Genomic DNA, 15,292 nt, shown 5'->3' on the forward strand with positions numbered 1-15,292 from the left:
ACTCAGTACAAGTGGAGGCTGCCATCTAATTACAAATGGACTTCACAGCCATCATCTAAATTTTGGAGAGTGTTTTTTTTCCCCCCTTTGTGAGTGCAGTGCTCATTTCCGGCACTCATGAATAAATATTCAGATCTCTCCGACAATGACAAATGGTCTCGGTGTTGTTGCTGAAAGGTTTATGTTTCAGATCTCTCATTGGGATTTGTGGCAGTCATCTGTCAATCTGTCTGTTCGCATCTCCCCCGCATGCGAGGCAATCTGTCACACGCGCACGGCAACCAGGAACCCGGCAACCTGGAGCCCGACGATCAGGAGTCCGGCTCACGCAGACGCACACGCCATCGTCCCGTTATTCGGTCATTCTCAGTCACTCGTCCTGTTTCATCTAAGTGATAACATTACGGCTGCGTCTCGAAATCCATTTTTGGCTTTTCACACCGGTTATCAACATTCAATTTCAGATAGCGGACAGAATAATTTGGCAAGGTATATTGTATCTTGTGTTCAACGTGAGAAAACCTATTCAGTCCAGAAAAAAATGACTGTGATGACCACCGTCTTGTTAAAAAAAAAATTACATAAATAGATGTTCGTTTTAGGGCTCATATATTGTACTCTGATTCATCAGGGACAAAAACAAAAATCTACTCAAGCAGTTAACTGTGTGCCACTTAGAAATCAAAGCAAATGCCTTACTACACGTTTGGTCTCATCCAGTAGCAGAAGCTATGTTTTTTCTCCAGGTGGGGACAGACGGACAGATAGACAGAAAGACACACCGACACAGAGATTAACAACAGTGCATGTGGGTGGAGAGTGGCCTCTGACTGACGATCGATTCCGCGGTTAGTCTGGACATTTAGGTGGACAGATGGAACACCCTAGGCTTCCCTGATCGCTGAAGGGACACTCTTCTATCTCGTCAGATTTACAGTTCCCAGCCCCCGCCCCCCACCACAGACACACACACGCACACACACACACACACACACACACACACACACAAACACACACACACACACAAACACTCACACACACACACAAGCCTTCCTGCCACAAAAACACGCTTCACCATTCCAACGCTGCAAGCCAGGTCTGCCCACACAGAAAAGCACCTCCTGGACAAAGCAGACAGCCAGCAGCACCTCTTATACAACAGCGACAATGAAGGCACACTCCACATTCCTGTCAGAACCGAGCGGCGCATGGCGTTGGAAGTGTACTTTACGTTTGCCTCGGACAGGCGGAGTTGCCTGAGTGAATTTTCGTCAGGTATAGTGACACTTTGGGCTACATGAGGCCTTGTTCTGAGTAGGACAGAGTTTCAGCAGAGTCTCTGTTTTCATGCTGTAGCTCTACACGGTATCAGCCAACGCCATCAGGAGCTCCTTGTGTTTAATCCAGTCCCAGACCTCATGTACTCACTTGTACCTTTGCCCAGCTTTCATCGCATTTAGACAGACAGACTTAGAAAAACTACAATTCACTCAACAACCGTGGGCAAACCTAAGATCAACAGGATTGATTTGATGATTTGAGTCAAATCGACTGACTTAAAGTTATGATTAAAATCAATCCTAGAGAGGCATCTTTATTATGTAACAAATTACACAACTCACACAACACCAGGAGTGTCACTTCGTCAGTGCTGACATAGAGCGGAAAAAAAAAACACAGCATGTTTAATTTCCAATAATTGACTGATGATTAAAAACTGCGATGCGTGGTGTGAAATATGATATCATACTCCCGGGCACCTGGCCAGTCGCTGTGCGGCTGTGCCAGTGTTTCGCCCACCCGTGCCTCGTAGTGGGGTGTAATTACAGAGCAGGGAGCAGGAACAGGGGCCCTCCCCTGGATCTGCGCGGGCTCTCCGGGAGCTACCCTGCACAGCTGTCGAGGAGCATGAGGGCCCTGATTCGGGAGAGGGGATGGGGGGAGAGCCGCTTAGAGCCACGTTCCGCCTGGACATCTGTCCCCCTCCCAGATCCCCCCCCACAGCCCCATCATCTCCCAGCCCCGCAGGATCAAAGAGGCCCACTCAGGATAATGAGCGCTGGGCTGGGACTGAGAGCAGGAGGGTCACGTACTGCCCTGGGGATCCAGCTCCAGGACAGCGCCCTGTAATGATGATTTCCACCCCCTTCTGTATGGATGCACATGTGCATGTGTGTGTTAGAGTGTGCTTGTGTGTGTGTGTTTGAGAGGAGGTGTTTCTCTTTGCTACACTCTCATTTATATCCTGTCCATCTCGTTTAGATGTTGTCACCTGGGCCCAGTTAGTGGAGAACAGCTGGGGGCTCCTTCTCTGTCCGCTGAAAGCAGCCAGCCTTTCATGTCTGAAGGAGGAAAAGCATCTGGCCCAAATCCTTCTGAGACGGGCCCTGGAACATAATCCCCCTGATGGGAGGAGACGTGCCCCGGCCCAGCACGCCAAAGGTTGTTCCAGACAGAGTCATTCAGGGAAGGGGTGCACATCACACAGAAAGAGCTGTATCCGGATGGGTACTTTCTGGCTTTCTGAAAAACTTCATTCCTCAAATCGACAGACAGTAGAATTTCTACATCACATTTACGGCTTGTTAAGTGGTAAACAAACAACCTGATGGAAAATTCTAAAATCGCACTTAATTGCTTGCTGTCTGCTTGTTGTCTGCTCGCTATCTTTTTGAAATATATGATGAATAGAAATAAATAGAGCTACATGCTTAATAGATGGTGTGCTTGTCAAATGTATTCTAACAGTGTAAACAAGGCTTTCAAATGAAGTAGAACCAAAACGCAGTCTGTCAGGAGCATCACAAACGATGAACATGACTGTATGCACAGCACTGAGAGGTCGTCCTTCTCAGAGCGTTCAACACAACCAGGGAGGGAGAAGCCCTGAACGTCGGCTCCCAGAAAGTAACATTATATTCCACTCTCTCTTCTCCAGGGGCCACGAAAAAGGCTCGGAGCGTGGGGTTTGGTGAAGAGAGGAACAATAATCAGTGTATTTAACCTGGACCTGCCGGTAACTGTGGCGACCGGGCGAGCCTCGTTAGGGCGGGGGATTGATGAGGCAGAAGGTGGAGGTACATCATTTCCAGGCCCTTTACCGCTCGTAAAAACTCGGGTGCCTCTGAACAAGCCACAGCGGCAGGGAGACAAATTGAAAGCCGTAAATTACCCCTTGCTGAACGGGACGGGCCTCACGTGCGGGGGCCGCAGTTGCGACTCATTATCCTTCCCCCAGACAACTGGGGCTCTGCCTGTGGGTTCCTTAGCAGTTGGCCCGGCAACCATGAGCCCGGGGGGGGGGGCTTGTGTGAAATTGGGCCGTCCCCTTCCTGAAGCCACGTCCTCCAGCTGTACCCAGGGTTTGCACCTGCTTCAAATGTACCCTTGAAATTCACCCAAAATTCAAAGCAGGGACGCACACATACACACACACACACACACACACACACACACACACACACACACACACACACACAAACAATCCAAGCTGTAACAGGCTTTCCACATGCTAAACTGTAGCCCGGAGGACTGTGAAATCTGTCACACATCCTCACAGTCCTTCAATGAAGATGGAACACCTTTAGCCACACGCTAGCCCTGCGTGTCCCGCTCAGGTAATCCTTCAGAGCTAATTACCCAGACATCCTCATTAGGGCTACACCGGCCACCCCCAGACAGGGGTTAATCCCTGAACCCTAGCAGCGTGTGGTGGCTCACCTCTCTGGAAGAGAGACACCCCCCCCCCTTCCCTGCTGCAGTACCTCTCAGGGTTGGCCCCTCTCCTCAGGAAGGTTTTGCTCAGTGTTGACTCGGTGTCTGGCTCTAAGCTGCCAGTCCAAGTCGCCCAAGATTATAACCCCCCCCCCCCCCCCAGCACCTGCGCCAGGTCACGGGAACAGCCAGACGGCACTCGCTGCTAGCTTGCTCCTGTCTGTGTGGGCTCTGATGACTAAACCGCTTCTCACACTGACAGAGAAAAACGACTCTCAGACTTACTGGGGCGTGCCACTTTTCACCAACTTCACTAAATGTTTAAGTCAAGTAAATTTTCCTTTACTCTATACACTACTACAGGATGTTGCACATGAGTTTTGATCACCTTTTCAACATAAATGCCTTTTAGTTAAAAGTGACTCAACGGTTACGGCAGCTTAACGAAAATGACTTGACATTCTGATGGTCAGTTACAATGTCAGGTCACCCTGCTGAAATTAAGGCGTTTAGAGAAAGGCTCTCAGGACTGCCGCTATGCTGTAATAAAGTGCGAGCATTAAGGGAAAATTAAAATGGCACCAGAAAAGATCATTTATGCTGGAGCCATAGAAAGGTTCATGGCGGCCACAGAACTACAGCTTTCATTTCTCCAAGTAGCTACACATCCTTTGCTCCCTGACTGCATGTTAGAGATATTTATGTACCAAAACAAATCCTAAAAGTAAATAATGACAGCTGAAATATTTATATTTAGATGTGCTTTTTTAGAGCAGTGCCTTGGTGATAATTTCGCTTGAAAACCCCCTGATGCTCATGGGTTACCTCTGCACCACGGCTCTGCTCATTCAGGCCTGGAGTCTGCGCTGTGAGTGAACTGCGGACACTCCTCCAGCAGGCCAAAACAAATCGATGGAGAACAAAGCCGGGGGGAGGCAGTCGCCCCTCCAGCGCTGACAGCAAGTCTCGGGGCGACCCCTGGCCCCCGCTATTCTTCATTTGTACACAGAGTGTAACGGCAGTAAGCCCATGACAGAGGTGGTCTAATCGCACGCGGCAGGCCATGCAGAACTGCAGCTCCCAGCAATGCTGCCTGAGAAACAAGAGGATTACTCTAATCCAGCAACAGTCTGCATGCACTGCATTAAAAGCGGCGTAGGGGGTTGCACGGGTTTACATTTGCAGTTTGTATTTCACTAATGGAATCAGATCATTAGAACCACACACAACCCCTCGCCTCTCCATTCTACTGCGCGGGCCTCCTGCCCAGAAGCTTTTACCTGAAATAGTCTTGAGCTTCAAATCATAATTTGACAAATATTTACATTGGGAACTTGTTATAAATGTAATATTTTTACCACTAGAGAGGGCCAATTATTATTTCACAATGAACTCTTGGGAAAGCGAGGGCGGCAGTGTGGCGTTGTAGTAAGGATCAGGGCTTTACACCGAAAGGTTGCAGGTTCCCCACTCAGGCGCTGCTGTACCCTTGGGTAAGGTACTTAACCCAGAATTGCCTGTAAATATCCTGTTGTGTAAATGGGTAACATTTAAAGTTGTAACCTATGTAAGTCACTCTGGATAAGAGCATCTGCTAAATGACAAAAATGTAGTGCAGTGTAAAATGTGCAGTGTAAAATGTACTTTTTCATAGAACCTTACTGGCCTTTTAGATTATCTAATGAACATCTGATCACAATCATCTGATCAAACCCTTCTGTTAATTTTCACTAATACTGTTGTAAAGATAAAGCCTAGTTTAGGTTTAGTTTTAATAGTCTAAAAGTTTAATAATAAACTTAACATAAACAATTACACCTTGGTTTCATCACTCATTACTGATGAATATATCATGAGCCAACCCATACAAGTACAGAACTGTGCAGGACTTTGAAGAAATTTTCAAAGCTTTCCACTCCAAGACCCAAAAGGTACAAGGAGTCAAAAAGCCACTTATTCTACAGCCTTGTATCAGATACTCAAAGCCACGTGGTCCCTGATGGGTCTTGGAAAATTTAATTCAGTTTGTAAAGTGCAAGGAAAAGAATCATGAAATTATGCAAATCTGCATTATGCAAATGAACATCACACAATATGCAAATCCTCTCAACTTGTGGGGAGAGAGACCCGCAAACCTGACCAGAGGGGGACAGGTGAGACAGGGAGTCAGGTGCTGTGAGGCCGAACAGAAGGCCAAGCTCTCACAAAAAAGTGTGGGAGCCCAGGAGTTGGTCTGCTCTGTGCTACCTGTGGGTGGACACCTGGCAGCCCTGACGGCTTCTTCAGATGCATCATCTTTTATTTACATTTGCCACGCTTTGTGTTGCTTTTTTTAAAATCCACTCTTCGTTGATTTTGCCACTTCCCTCCCCCACACAGAACGTCACTTCTGCGGGGCTGAAATAGACGCAAGCTGTCTCTTACGTAAATGTTCGCTGGGTTGTCGACACGATGCCTAATATCTCAAGAGTCTCTGAGAGGAATGGAGAGAATCGGGTCTCCTTTCTCCTGTGTGGGAACCGCAGCGAGGGTGGGAGCGGCCATCTGTGCTCCGGATTTCACCAAATATGACCACCCAGCTCCAGCAGTTAATACAAACTGCACCCTGCTCAAAACACAACACACACACACACGCGTGCACACACACACACACACACACAGTTATGCTATAGCAACACACAACATCCACAAGGTGATGCAGATAAAATAAAATCCTGGCATATTCCCACACGGCTTAATAGTTCAATTACCACAGACATAACACGACATGACATCATCATCTTTAACATGACAGACACAAATGTGTTTTGACATCTGCGCTGGAGCGTGAGCAGACCTGCGGTGCAGTGCTTCAGAAGACAGGCTTCGTTCCCACCTCCGTATGCCTGAACAGGGTCGAGACCCAACCCAAACTGTTTGCCAAATAGCCATCCTCATCAACATATCATAGGCGAGAAGCTAAGTTGGCCCATAAGGGCATCTACTCAGGAAATTAATAATGCAAGTTAATGCTGTGTGAAGGGCTCTGTGCCACTTTCCTGGGATTCAGCACAACCTTTGCCATGAAACGCTGTCAACAGGCACAAGCAGAGATGACTAGAGTGGAAGTGTGCATATGACCATTTCTGATTTTGCGTGCACAGTATTACACGGTATTGTAGCAGTGTCTGTGAGTGAAGGAGAAATTGTGTCTCTTTCCTTCCTTGGGCCGCAGTGACATTTGATCAAACAGGACAGTCCAGCTCCAGCCGTTGAAGATTTCCCTGCCTTCCGCAGTGCAGCCGATGTCCCCGTCTGTCCGCGGCAGGGGTCTCCTCCTGCCCCGGGCGCACAGGCGAGGAACAGCGTCTGCTCGGCTGACCTCGCTCGGCAGCCAGGGCGTCAGCGGAGACAGGGGGAGCGGAAAGGTGCCGTTCGCTCCTCAGAGGGCAGAGGGTGCAGATGGAACTGGACACCTTGGAAAACGTATTTCCTTATTTCATGGTTTTTATGTCATATGGGTGTCTTTCCACGTTAGGATGCACTGTTCAGTGCACCTGTCCCAGTGGGCAAAGGCAGCAGAGACTGCACTGATACTGGTCTGCTGTATACGAGCTGCCATCCCGGGGCGCGCTAACAGATTCGGCATGTGAGTACAGTTTCATCTGTAGCTGCATTTGGTGGATTTGGGGCCCTGGGGTTGCTGAAAGACATCTCATCAGACCTTGTGACCCCATCTCAACAAGGCTGACAGCACCTTCTGACCTCCATCACGGCTGGAGCCGGTCACTTCCACCGGGAGCCAACACTGGGGGCCAGGGGCACCATTCAGGGCACGAGACTGGATACGGCCGTGGCTGTTTGCACTTCTAAAGCAAAGTTCATACGGAATTGTGTATTACAGAAGGCCAGGGGTGCAGTGCCTTGCTGGAGGGTATTAAAGCAGGACTGAATAGAACAAATCCATGAACATCGCCCAGCTGCCCCGGGTCACAAAGCCCGGGATTCTGGACATTCTGGATTCAGTGTTGATGCAGACATACTGAAATTTCATGCCTGCACGCTGCTAAAGTTAGAATCTCAAATCAAAACATGTATCAACAAAATAAACTAAGCAGATTAACTCACTAATGATTACCTGGAGCAATCCATTACTGAGAGCATCGGTATCATCTGAGGAATCCTGAATGCAACGTGTTTGATCATAATTACACCTGGGAGCTAGTGCTACTTTGCCAACCACCTTGGCTTAGTGCCACAGCATCTTCTGCTGCCCATTGTGTGGGATACTGATTATCGATAAAAGAATTCTAAAAAGAAAAAGAGAAGCACTTAAAAAGATAACCCCTCCACTTTCAAGTGCTGTTTACTATTTTTCACAAAAACAGACCAAACAGTTTTGATTTTGAGACCTTAACTGAAAGGAAGGAAGGCCCTGTGCCCTAAAAGTGTTTTGAGACCAGTGCACACAGACATCCCCTTCAAGCCTTCTGGATATCGTAAAAGCGTCCCACCATCCCTCCCTTTCTCTAAGAGGTCAGGGGTCAGCCAGACAACACACTGTGTGGACTGACAGTGGAGAAAATTTAAGGGCGTGCCCACATGTAGAGCTACCTGCAATAATGAGAGAAAAAATGTGGCTTCCACACATGAGTTTATGCGGCACCTTGAATACTTCATGACAAGATAAAACCCAGGGAAGGTACTTCACTGGACACGCTATACACCACTGTTTATAAATCACCCTTTAAATGGCTTTTGACATGGTGTGCTGTTCATTGGGGTTTTTGGGGGATCATTTTCAAGCACTTATTGACTTCCTCCTAAAAAAAACTTGCAATTAGATACGCATGGTACCCTTAAGAAAATATCTACTGATATTTTGTTTCGCAGAATGGCCGTGGGTGCTTTCACACAAGCAATCCATCTCTGAGCACAGTCAATATAAAGTCCTCAAAACAAGAAGTTTGCTTTGAAAAGGCCTTTCTTTGAGTTGTCAGCAAGACTCATGGGAGGACAATGCCCCAGACAGAATACTCAGGAGATTTACAGAACACACTGCAACCCGAAACTTCACTAGGAGATTTTCATATACGACTGAGAGGAAACGGAATGATTCAGTACACACACACACACACACACACACAAAACAAAAACAACAAAAAACCCCAGAAAAATAACAAAAGTGAATTCTTCTTCACATAATTCACTATGTACACAGAGTAAAAAAAACAAAAGCAAACCAAAGGATTAAGGCACATTACCACTCTCATGCTAGAAATGTTCTCCAGTAATGCTGTTACTGGGCTGAATCGCCCTCACCCATACCAGGCCGAGATCTGGGGGGTGTTGGGGAAACCTGATTAGACACAACGGTTGCCTATTGTTCTCGTTAACCGGGTTGTTAACAAGATCTGAGTCCCAGCATTTATTAACCTGGGGGGTACTTCTGAAAGCTCTTCCTTCCATGTCACCTGTTGTCATCTTAACTTTGCCCCCCCCAACAGTCCACTCCCCCCCCCCCCCCCCCTCAGCCACCAGGGCGGGCCTGCTTCCTCTCTAGCCCCCAGCCAGATCTGATTGTTTCGTTAATCACAGTGAGGTCAGGACTCGGACGGCCAGCGTGCCCGGCAGGGGCGATACAACAGCCCCCCACCCCACAGACACGCTCCTGTCCTCTTGCAGCTCAGAAGATGCTCTGCCTGTCCGATCTCGTCTCGTTAGATCGGCCCGGTCACCGGGAGGTCGTCGAGCATACCGGTCTTGCTCTGACCCTTGCGCTTACTGCCCACATCAACCCCCCCCCCCCCAAAAAGGCGCCCGGAAGGCACTCTCACGCCTGACATCACAGACAAGGGGAGAGGTTGTTACTGTGGCCGACATCAATGCCTTACCAACCGTGCCAAGCGTGGTCACATTTAGTTTTTCACAATTTAATTACATTAGATTATTGTTATTTACATTTATTCATGTTGGCAGATACTTTTACAATGTTATCCATTCATGCAGCTGGATATTTACTGAGTCAATTGTGGGTTAAGTACCTTGCCCAAGGGTACAGCAGCAGCATTGCAGCGGGGATCGAACCGGCAACCTTTTGGTTACGAGTCCTGCTCCTTAACCACTATGCTACACTGCTGCCCTGCCTAGCCTTTAGGTTAGCTTCCCCTCCCAACCCCCCTCCACTCTTCATGATACAATAACCCTTCATAATTCTTCCGCCGTAGATTACGTTCAGATGGATCGGGGATTGTGGCGGCCGCATCGTTAGGCTATAGGAAAGCTGATTTACTCACATGGCTTAGCCTATATGGTTAAGAGGTCTTTACAGAGAATCCGGGGAGATAATTCAATCGACATGAATGCATAAACCATGATAGCTGGCTCCGGGAACAAAAACATCTTTGTGCTGCTCTTTTTTTTCCCTGCCTCTGATGTTCATGTCTCTGCGGCGTGCTAAACGCCGTTAAACACGCTGTCGTACACGGGCTTCTCTGAACCCGAACTGAGGGGGCTGTAATAATAAGGTGGTCAGGAAGGGCGAAGCCACCGCAGCACCGAGCACCGCCTGGGGAGAGGCAGAACGGCTGCGTTCGATAAGCCCACATTAAACTGCCGCTTTGCCGTTTCGCTGAGGAGACTTCAAGCTTCCTAATCTGCTATGCTGCCCCCCCACCCCCCCTGCTAATCCACAAACTTGCAAATCCATTTTTATTCAGGGGGGAAGAGCTGTTGTTCAGTGGTTTCTCAGACCTGCCAGCAACATCGTGGAGGGTGACGAAGTTGGTGGGGTCCCCCCCCCCCCCCCAAACTCCACACAACAGAGGAGGAAGACAGCAGATCTGTCTTTCCCCAGCTTTCACTCCCAGCATTCCCTGGGGCGACCAATATCCCAGCCTCACCTGTTCCCCTGGAAACCGAATCCTAACCTCTAAACGACCTTCAGAGCTTTACTGTGGACCCGAGTCACTCCAGGCACCCCTGCTTGAAATGCAGCCAAGGGACACGTGTGCAAAATAAATTCTTCAGTTAACCCACACATAAACATGGAATGCCACAGCTACCAGAGGCATTCACATCACAAACAAGGGCTGTGACATCAGCGTTGAGGCGGGGGTGGGGGCGTGGCCTGGCGGGTAAGGAGCCGGACTGCAACCTGCTGTCCGCAGGTGAGATCTCCACTTGGCTCCCTGCCTCTGTACCCTTGAGCAAGGTGCTTACCCTGTGCTGCTTCAGTAAACACACAGCTGAATAAATTAACAGTGCGGTGGATAAGGGCATCTGCTGAGCGGCTAAATAATGTAAGTTAATGTTGTGTGAAGGGCTCTGTTTTACTTATCTGGGATCAGGTCACAGGTTTGGCATGTGGTAATGTAAATAGGCAAGAGCTTAAGGAAACAGAGCAGGGCCGTGTGTTTGACTAGGTATCAGTTTGCATACATTACTTTGAGTCAGACGCACTGACTGCCGCTGTACCCCACCACTACATACAGACCACGCTTTCACGCCTGTCACCTCATTTTTCTGTGAGACATAATCCTGCTTACCGCTCTGAGCTTTTTGGGTAAATATTAACATATAACTGCTCTACATTTTAAGTGCTGTGTAAATGTTGTTTAAATCTCTCGATGGTATGCAAATGCACACACAGACTGGACAGGCCAGCGGTGACATCATGAAGGAGGTATATATTACATGACTTATTTGCTTTACATTTACCTATTTAGACATGGCTTAGAGGGTTTATTTTACATATAATCCACCTATTTACTGAACTAAACTTCACTGCTGCTGCTGCACTTTGCTCAAGCATATGACAGCAGTGCCCCGCCTGGCAGTCGAACCTGTGGACTTTGGGTGACAGATTCAGCTCCGTAACCATGACGCCACACTGCCACCACAGATGACAGTGTCCAGATGTCTGATGCAGCTCTTCAGTTGGTCCCAGAACACTCATAATCTGCACTGCGCTCGGTCCTGTATCTGATGGAGATGTTCAAAATGAGTCCGCGACAGGCTGAGCAGGTGTTGGAGACCCAGGTCTCCCTTTACACAGTGCCTACATGCTCGCTGTCTGGATGAACACGGTGCTTCAGTCTGGGTCGGGCTACATGCACCTGGCCTTGTGTCTCTTTGCCTTTGGGCTGACAAAGACACGCTGTGACACTGGCAAGTAGTCAAACCTGCGGTACAGCCAGCCAGAGACACAACATCCCACTCTCAGCCAGAGACACAACATCCCACTCTCAGCCAGAGACACAACACCACACCCTCAGCCAGAGACACAACATCCCACCCTCAGCCAGAGACACAACACCACACCCTCAGCCAGAGACACAACATCCCACCCTCAGCCAGAGACACAACATCCCACTCTCAGCCAGAGACACAACATCCCACCCTCAGCTGGAAACGCACGAGCCGCATCCCCCAGCCATGGGCAGCTCTGACCCCTGCCACAACAGACAGGGGAGATTTTGCAGCCTAGCCTGGACTCTCCTCTTTTACACCTGCTCAACAGTCACCCTTAACCAGAGTGACTCCCTTAGCCTACATATCATCCATTTATGCAGCTGGAAATTTACCAAAGCTCTACAGGTTCAGCACCTTGCAGAAGGTCAGAACAGCAGTGCCCCACCTGGGAATTGAACTGGCAACCTCTTTGGGTTACAATCTCCTTATCATCATGCTACACTTCTGCTTATCGTGTCTTCTACAGATAGCCTGTGCCGGATTCTTCGCTTACAGAAAGTACAGAGCAGAATAAAAAAGACATGATCAGACCGTGCTCCATGCAGCCTCGCTGAGGCCAGACAGGGAGCCAGGAAGGAGAGGCGACAGCTCTCCCCGAATCGCAGAGAGGGGGCGTTCCGAGTGGTGCCCGTGTCAGGCAGACAGTGGCGGGCTCCAGCGGGCTGCACAGAGAGGATGACTCTACACCCCTCCTCCCCCTCCAGTGTTCTCTTCAGCCCACCCAATCCGAGCCCTCCGCGGGAGACTGCGGCCTTCTGAGAGCGATCGATACCTCATACACCAGCACCAGCTGAGACGGACACACACTGAGGCCCCGGATCAATACCGCGAACCGGGAGGGACATCGGCGGCTCGGCAACGGTCCCAAAACAGCCGAGCGGCACTGAGCTCAGAGTGATCTGGAGCCGGTACATGCTTACCGGAGGGTCTGACGCAGGGCAGACCTCCAGACGGGAACACACCCGTGGACTCCTGGAACTCTCAGGATAACGTAAGAGGACGCAGTTAAAGCCATACTGTTTGACACCGGCGAGGATTAACTCTCAGAGACGCCAAGTGATGCCAAACCACCCTCTGTGAACAGGGATGAAGCCTATATAAGCCCCAAGTCAATAAGCAGCACATTCCTGTGGCAGAATTCAAACCTACTCTTCACTTCTGACAGTGTTTATCACCACATGGTGTACGGCTCACCTGGCCTTATATGTACCTGTTATGTGTATCCGTAACACCAACCTACATACACACAGAGACAGAGTTATAATTTACTTTATATAATCCAAACCCAAGCAGGCTTACAATAACGTGCATCTAAAGCTAAACTAAGTGTATTAAATAGAGAATTACAGGCATTAAATTTCACAGTCTGAAGAGTGGCTGTTTCAGGAGAAAATATGGAGGAATTAAATGAATTACAGAAAGTACAAGGTCAGTCTAAACATGTTTCTGCCTGGGAGAGTTAAGACCAGCTACTTTCTATGTATATTCAATTACAATAGGGACATTCATCACAAGGTTCACCATTGTGTCCTGAGCTGTAATAACCTTGATCACAGTGTCATCTGGCACACGGTGTCATTTAGTATGGCAAGTACAGCAATTTGTTTATTTCTAGTTCCTTAATGTTATCGTACTGAATACTGTCCCGACTGATGGGAGAGCTGTGCATATCGTGAATGAATATTTATAATGCATTCAAATTACAAGGTTAAGGATTTGAACAACATTATCCCTTCTCAGGATCTCAAGGCTGCCTCATTATCAAAGCAGACAAACCATGCACAGGAGTGTCTCTTTTTCTCCCTCTCCCTCTCTCCCTCTCTCTCTCTCTCTCTCTCTCTCATTGTAAACATAAGTGCCAACAATAGTACAAGCTTTTATATCTTACTGGGAGGTGATGTGTCACCAACACAAAACAAAAAGAGGGTAAAAACATGAGGTATAAATATCAACTTTTTTTTTTTAACTTTCATCAAACGATTTACCTTAGCATCACATAAAAAGGTACCTGATAAAAATGAATTAAAACATTAAAAGTATTCACTGTAAAGTAATTTAATTGTTTTAACAGATGGGGTTACATTATCATTCATCATTGCAGTCAGAATTCAATTCTGAGGTCATATTCCAAAAGTCGCTTAATTGGCCTAATTTTGCAGGTTATCAACTGCCCTGCTGCTGAGGCTTGGAAATGGCCCAGGATAAGCACTTGGGCCCAGCTGGGCTTTACAGCCAAACACCTGGCCCCTGGATGTAACCTCAGCCAGGTGGCATACTTTCCCCTGTCCGTGTGGAGTCAACTGTCCCGTGAGCTGCCATCTATCTGCATTAACAGACGTGATCTGATCCCGTTCCCCCTGAACAGCAACAATCTGGCTGCAGAACCAGACTCTCCTCACACCCTCTGGAGAGGTTCTGCCTCGGCTGGCATTCTAGAAGGCCGGCGTTCTAGAAGGCCAGCGTTCTGGAATGCCAGTGTCCTAGAAGGTCCTGATCATACTGATTGTGACAAACTGCTGAGGATTGGTCGCCGGGGCGACGGGGCTTACTGGCTACTTCCAGCGACGCGTTGCGGCTGACCGCCTCCCCCAAGTAGTTGCGGGCGACGCAGACGTAGACGCCCTCATCGGGCTTGCTGCGGCGGCCATGGACGATGCGCAGGAAGAAGAGGGGCCCGCTGGGCAGCAGCATGCGGTGCGAGCGCGGATCCTCCCGGTCCGTCTCCACCCGCTCTCCGTCCTTGTACCACTCCACCGTCGGCGTGGGCCGCCCCTCCGCCTTGCAGTTCAGCGTGGCCGGCTCGCCCTTGGACACGATTAGGTCAGACGGGTGCTCCACAATCCGAGGGGGGCTGTCTTGAAGTCGCGGGCGGGACCCTACGTAGGTGGTGGGGGGGAGAGAAACAGACTTTCAATGCACCAGTTTTTCAAGTCTTTCTCAAGCAGAAATACTGTCAAAAATGAAAAACATCAAATCATTTCCATAAACGGTTGTGAACTGCCGGAAAGCTCAACCTGTACCATTAATTGTGCGTTCACAAGGGTTGAATGTGTATTCTTAAAGCTCTGCTTATTGCACAATAGGAAGACTGCACTGAGCATTCTTCCAAAGATGGAAAATTCAGAGTAAGAAAAGAAAGAATCACTTGCTTCTTCTAAACATGCATACAATTCCACTGACAGTGTTTAGAGGAACTCAGAAGGAAAGGAAAGTGGAGGCGATTTCTCTATTCATGTTGTTACAGAATGAAATGAAATGAAACATCAAGGCAGTCGAATAGAATTTGATTCTCACAAATAAGCATGCTGGCAGTATGATGGCATTACAGATGCAGGTATGTTTAGAT

General features: G+C 48.6%; 1 protein-coding gene across 4 annotated transcripts in view; it reads right to left on the reverse strand.

The window, feature by feature from the left end:
* zgc:77784 (uncharacterized protein LOC402947 homolog) overlaps window positions 1-15,292 on the reverse strand; it is a 75,535-nt gene that overhangs the window by 43,313 nt on the left and 16,930 nt on the right. For all 4 annotated transcript variants that reach the window (XM_036536142.1, XM_036536140.1, XM_036536143.1 and 1 more), the window contains exon 2: window positions 14,496-14,822. In XM_036536142.1, the coding sequence (XP_036392035.1) occupies window positions 14,496-14,822 (327 nt within the window). The remainder of the gene's footprint in view (window positions 1-14,495; window positions 14,823-15,292) is intronic.

This window comes from Megalops cyprinoides, chromosome 9, assembly GCF_013368585.1.
Source record: "Megalops cyprinoides isolate fMegCyp1 chromosome 9, fMegCyp1.pri, whole genome shotgun sequence".
Taxonomy (NCBI): Eukaryota; Metazoa; Chordata; class Actinopteri; order Elopiformes; family Megalopidae; genus Megalops; species Megalops cyprinoides.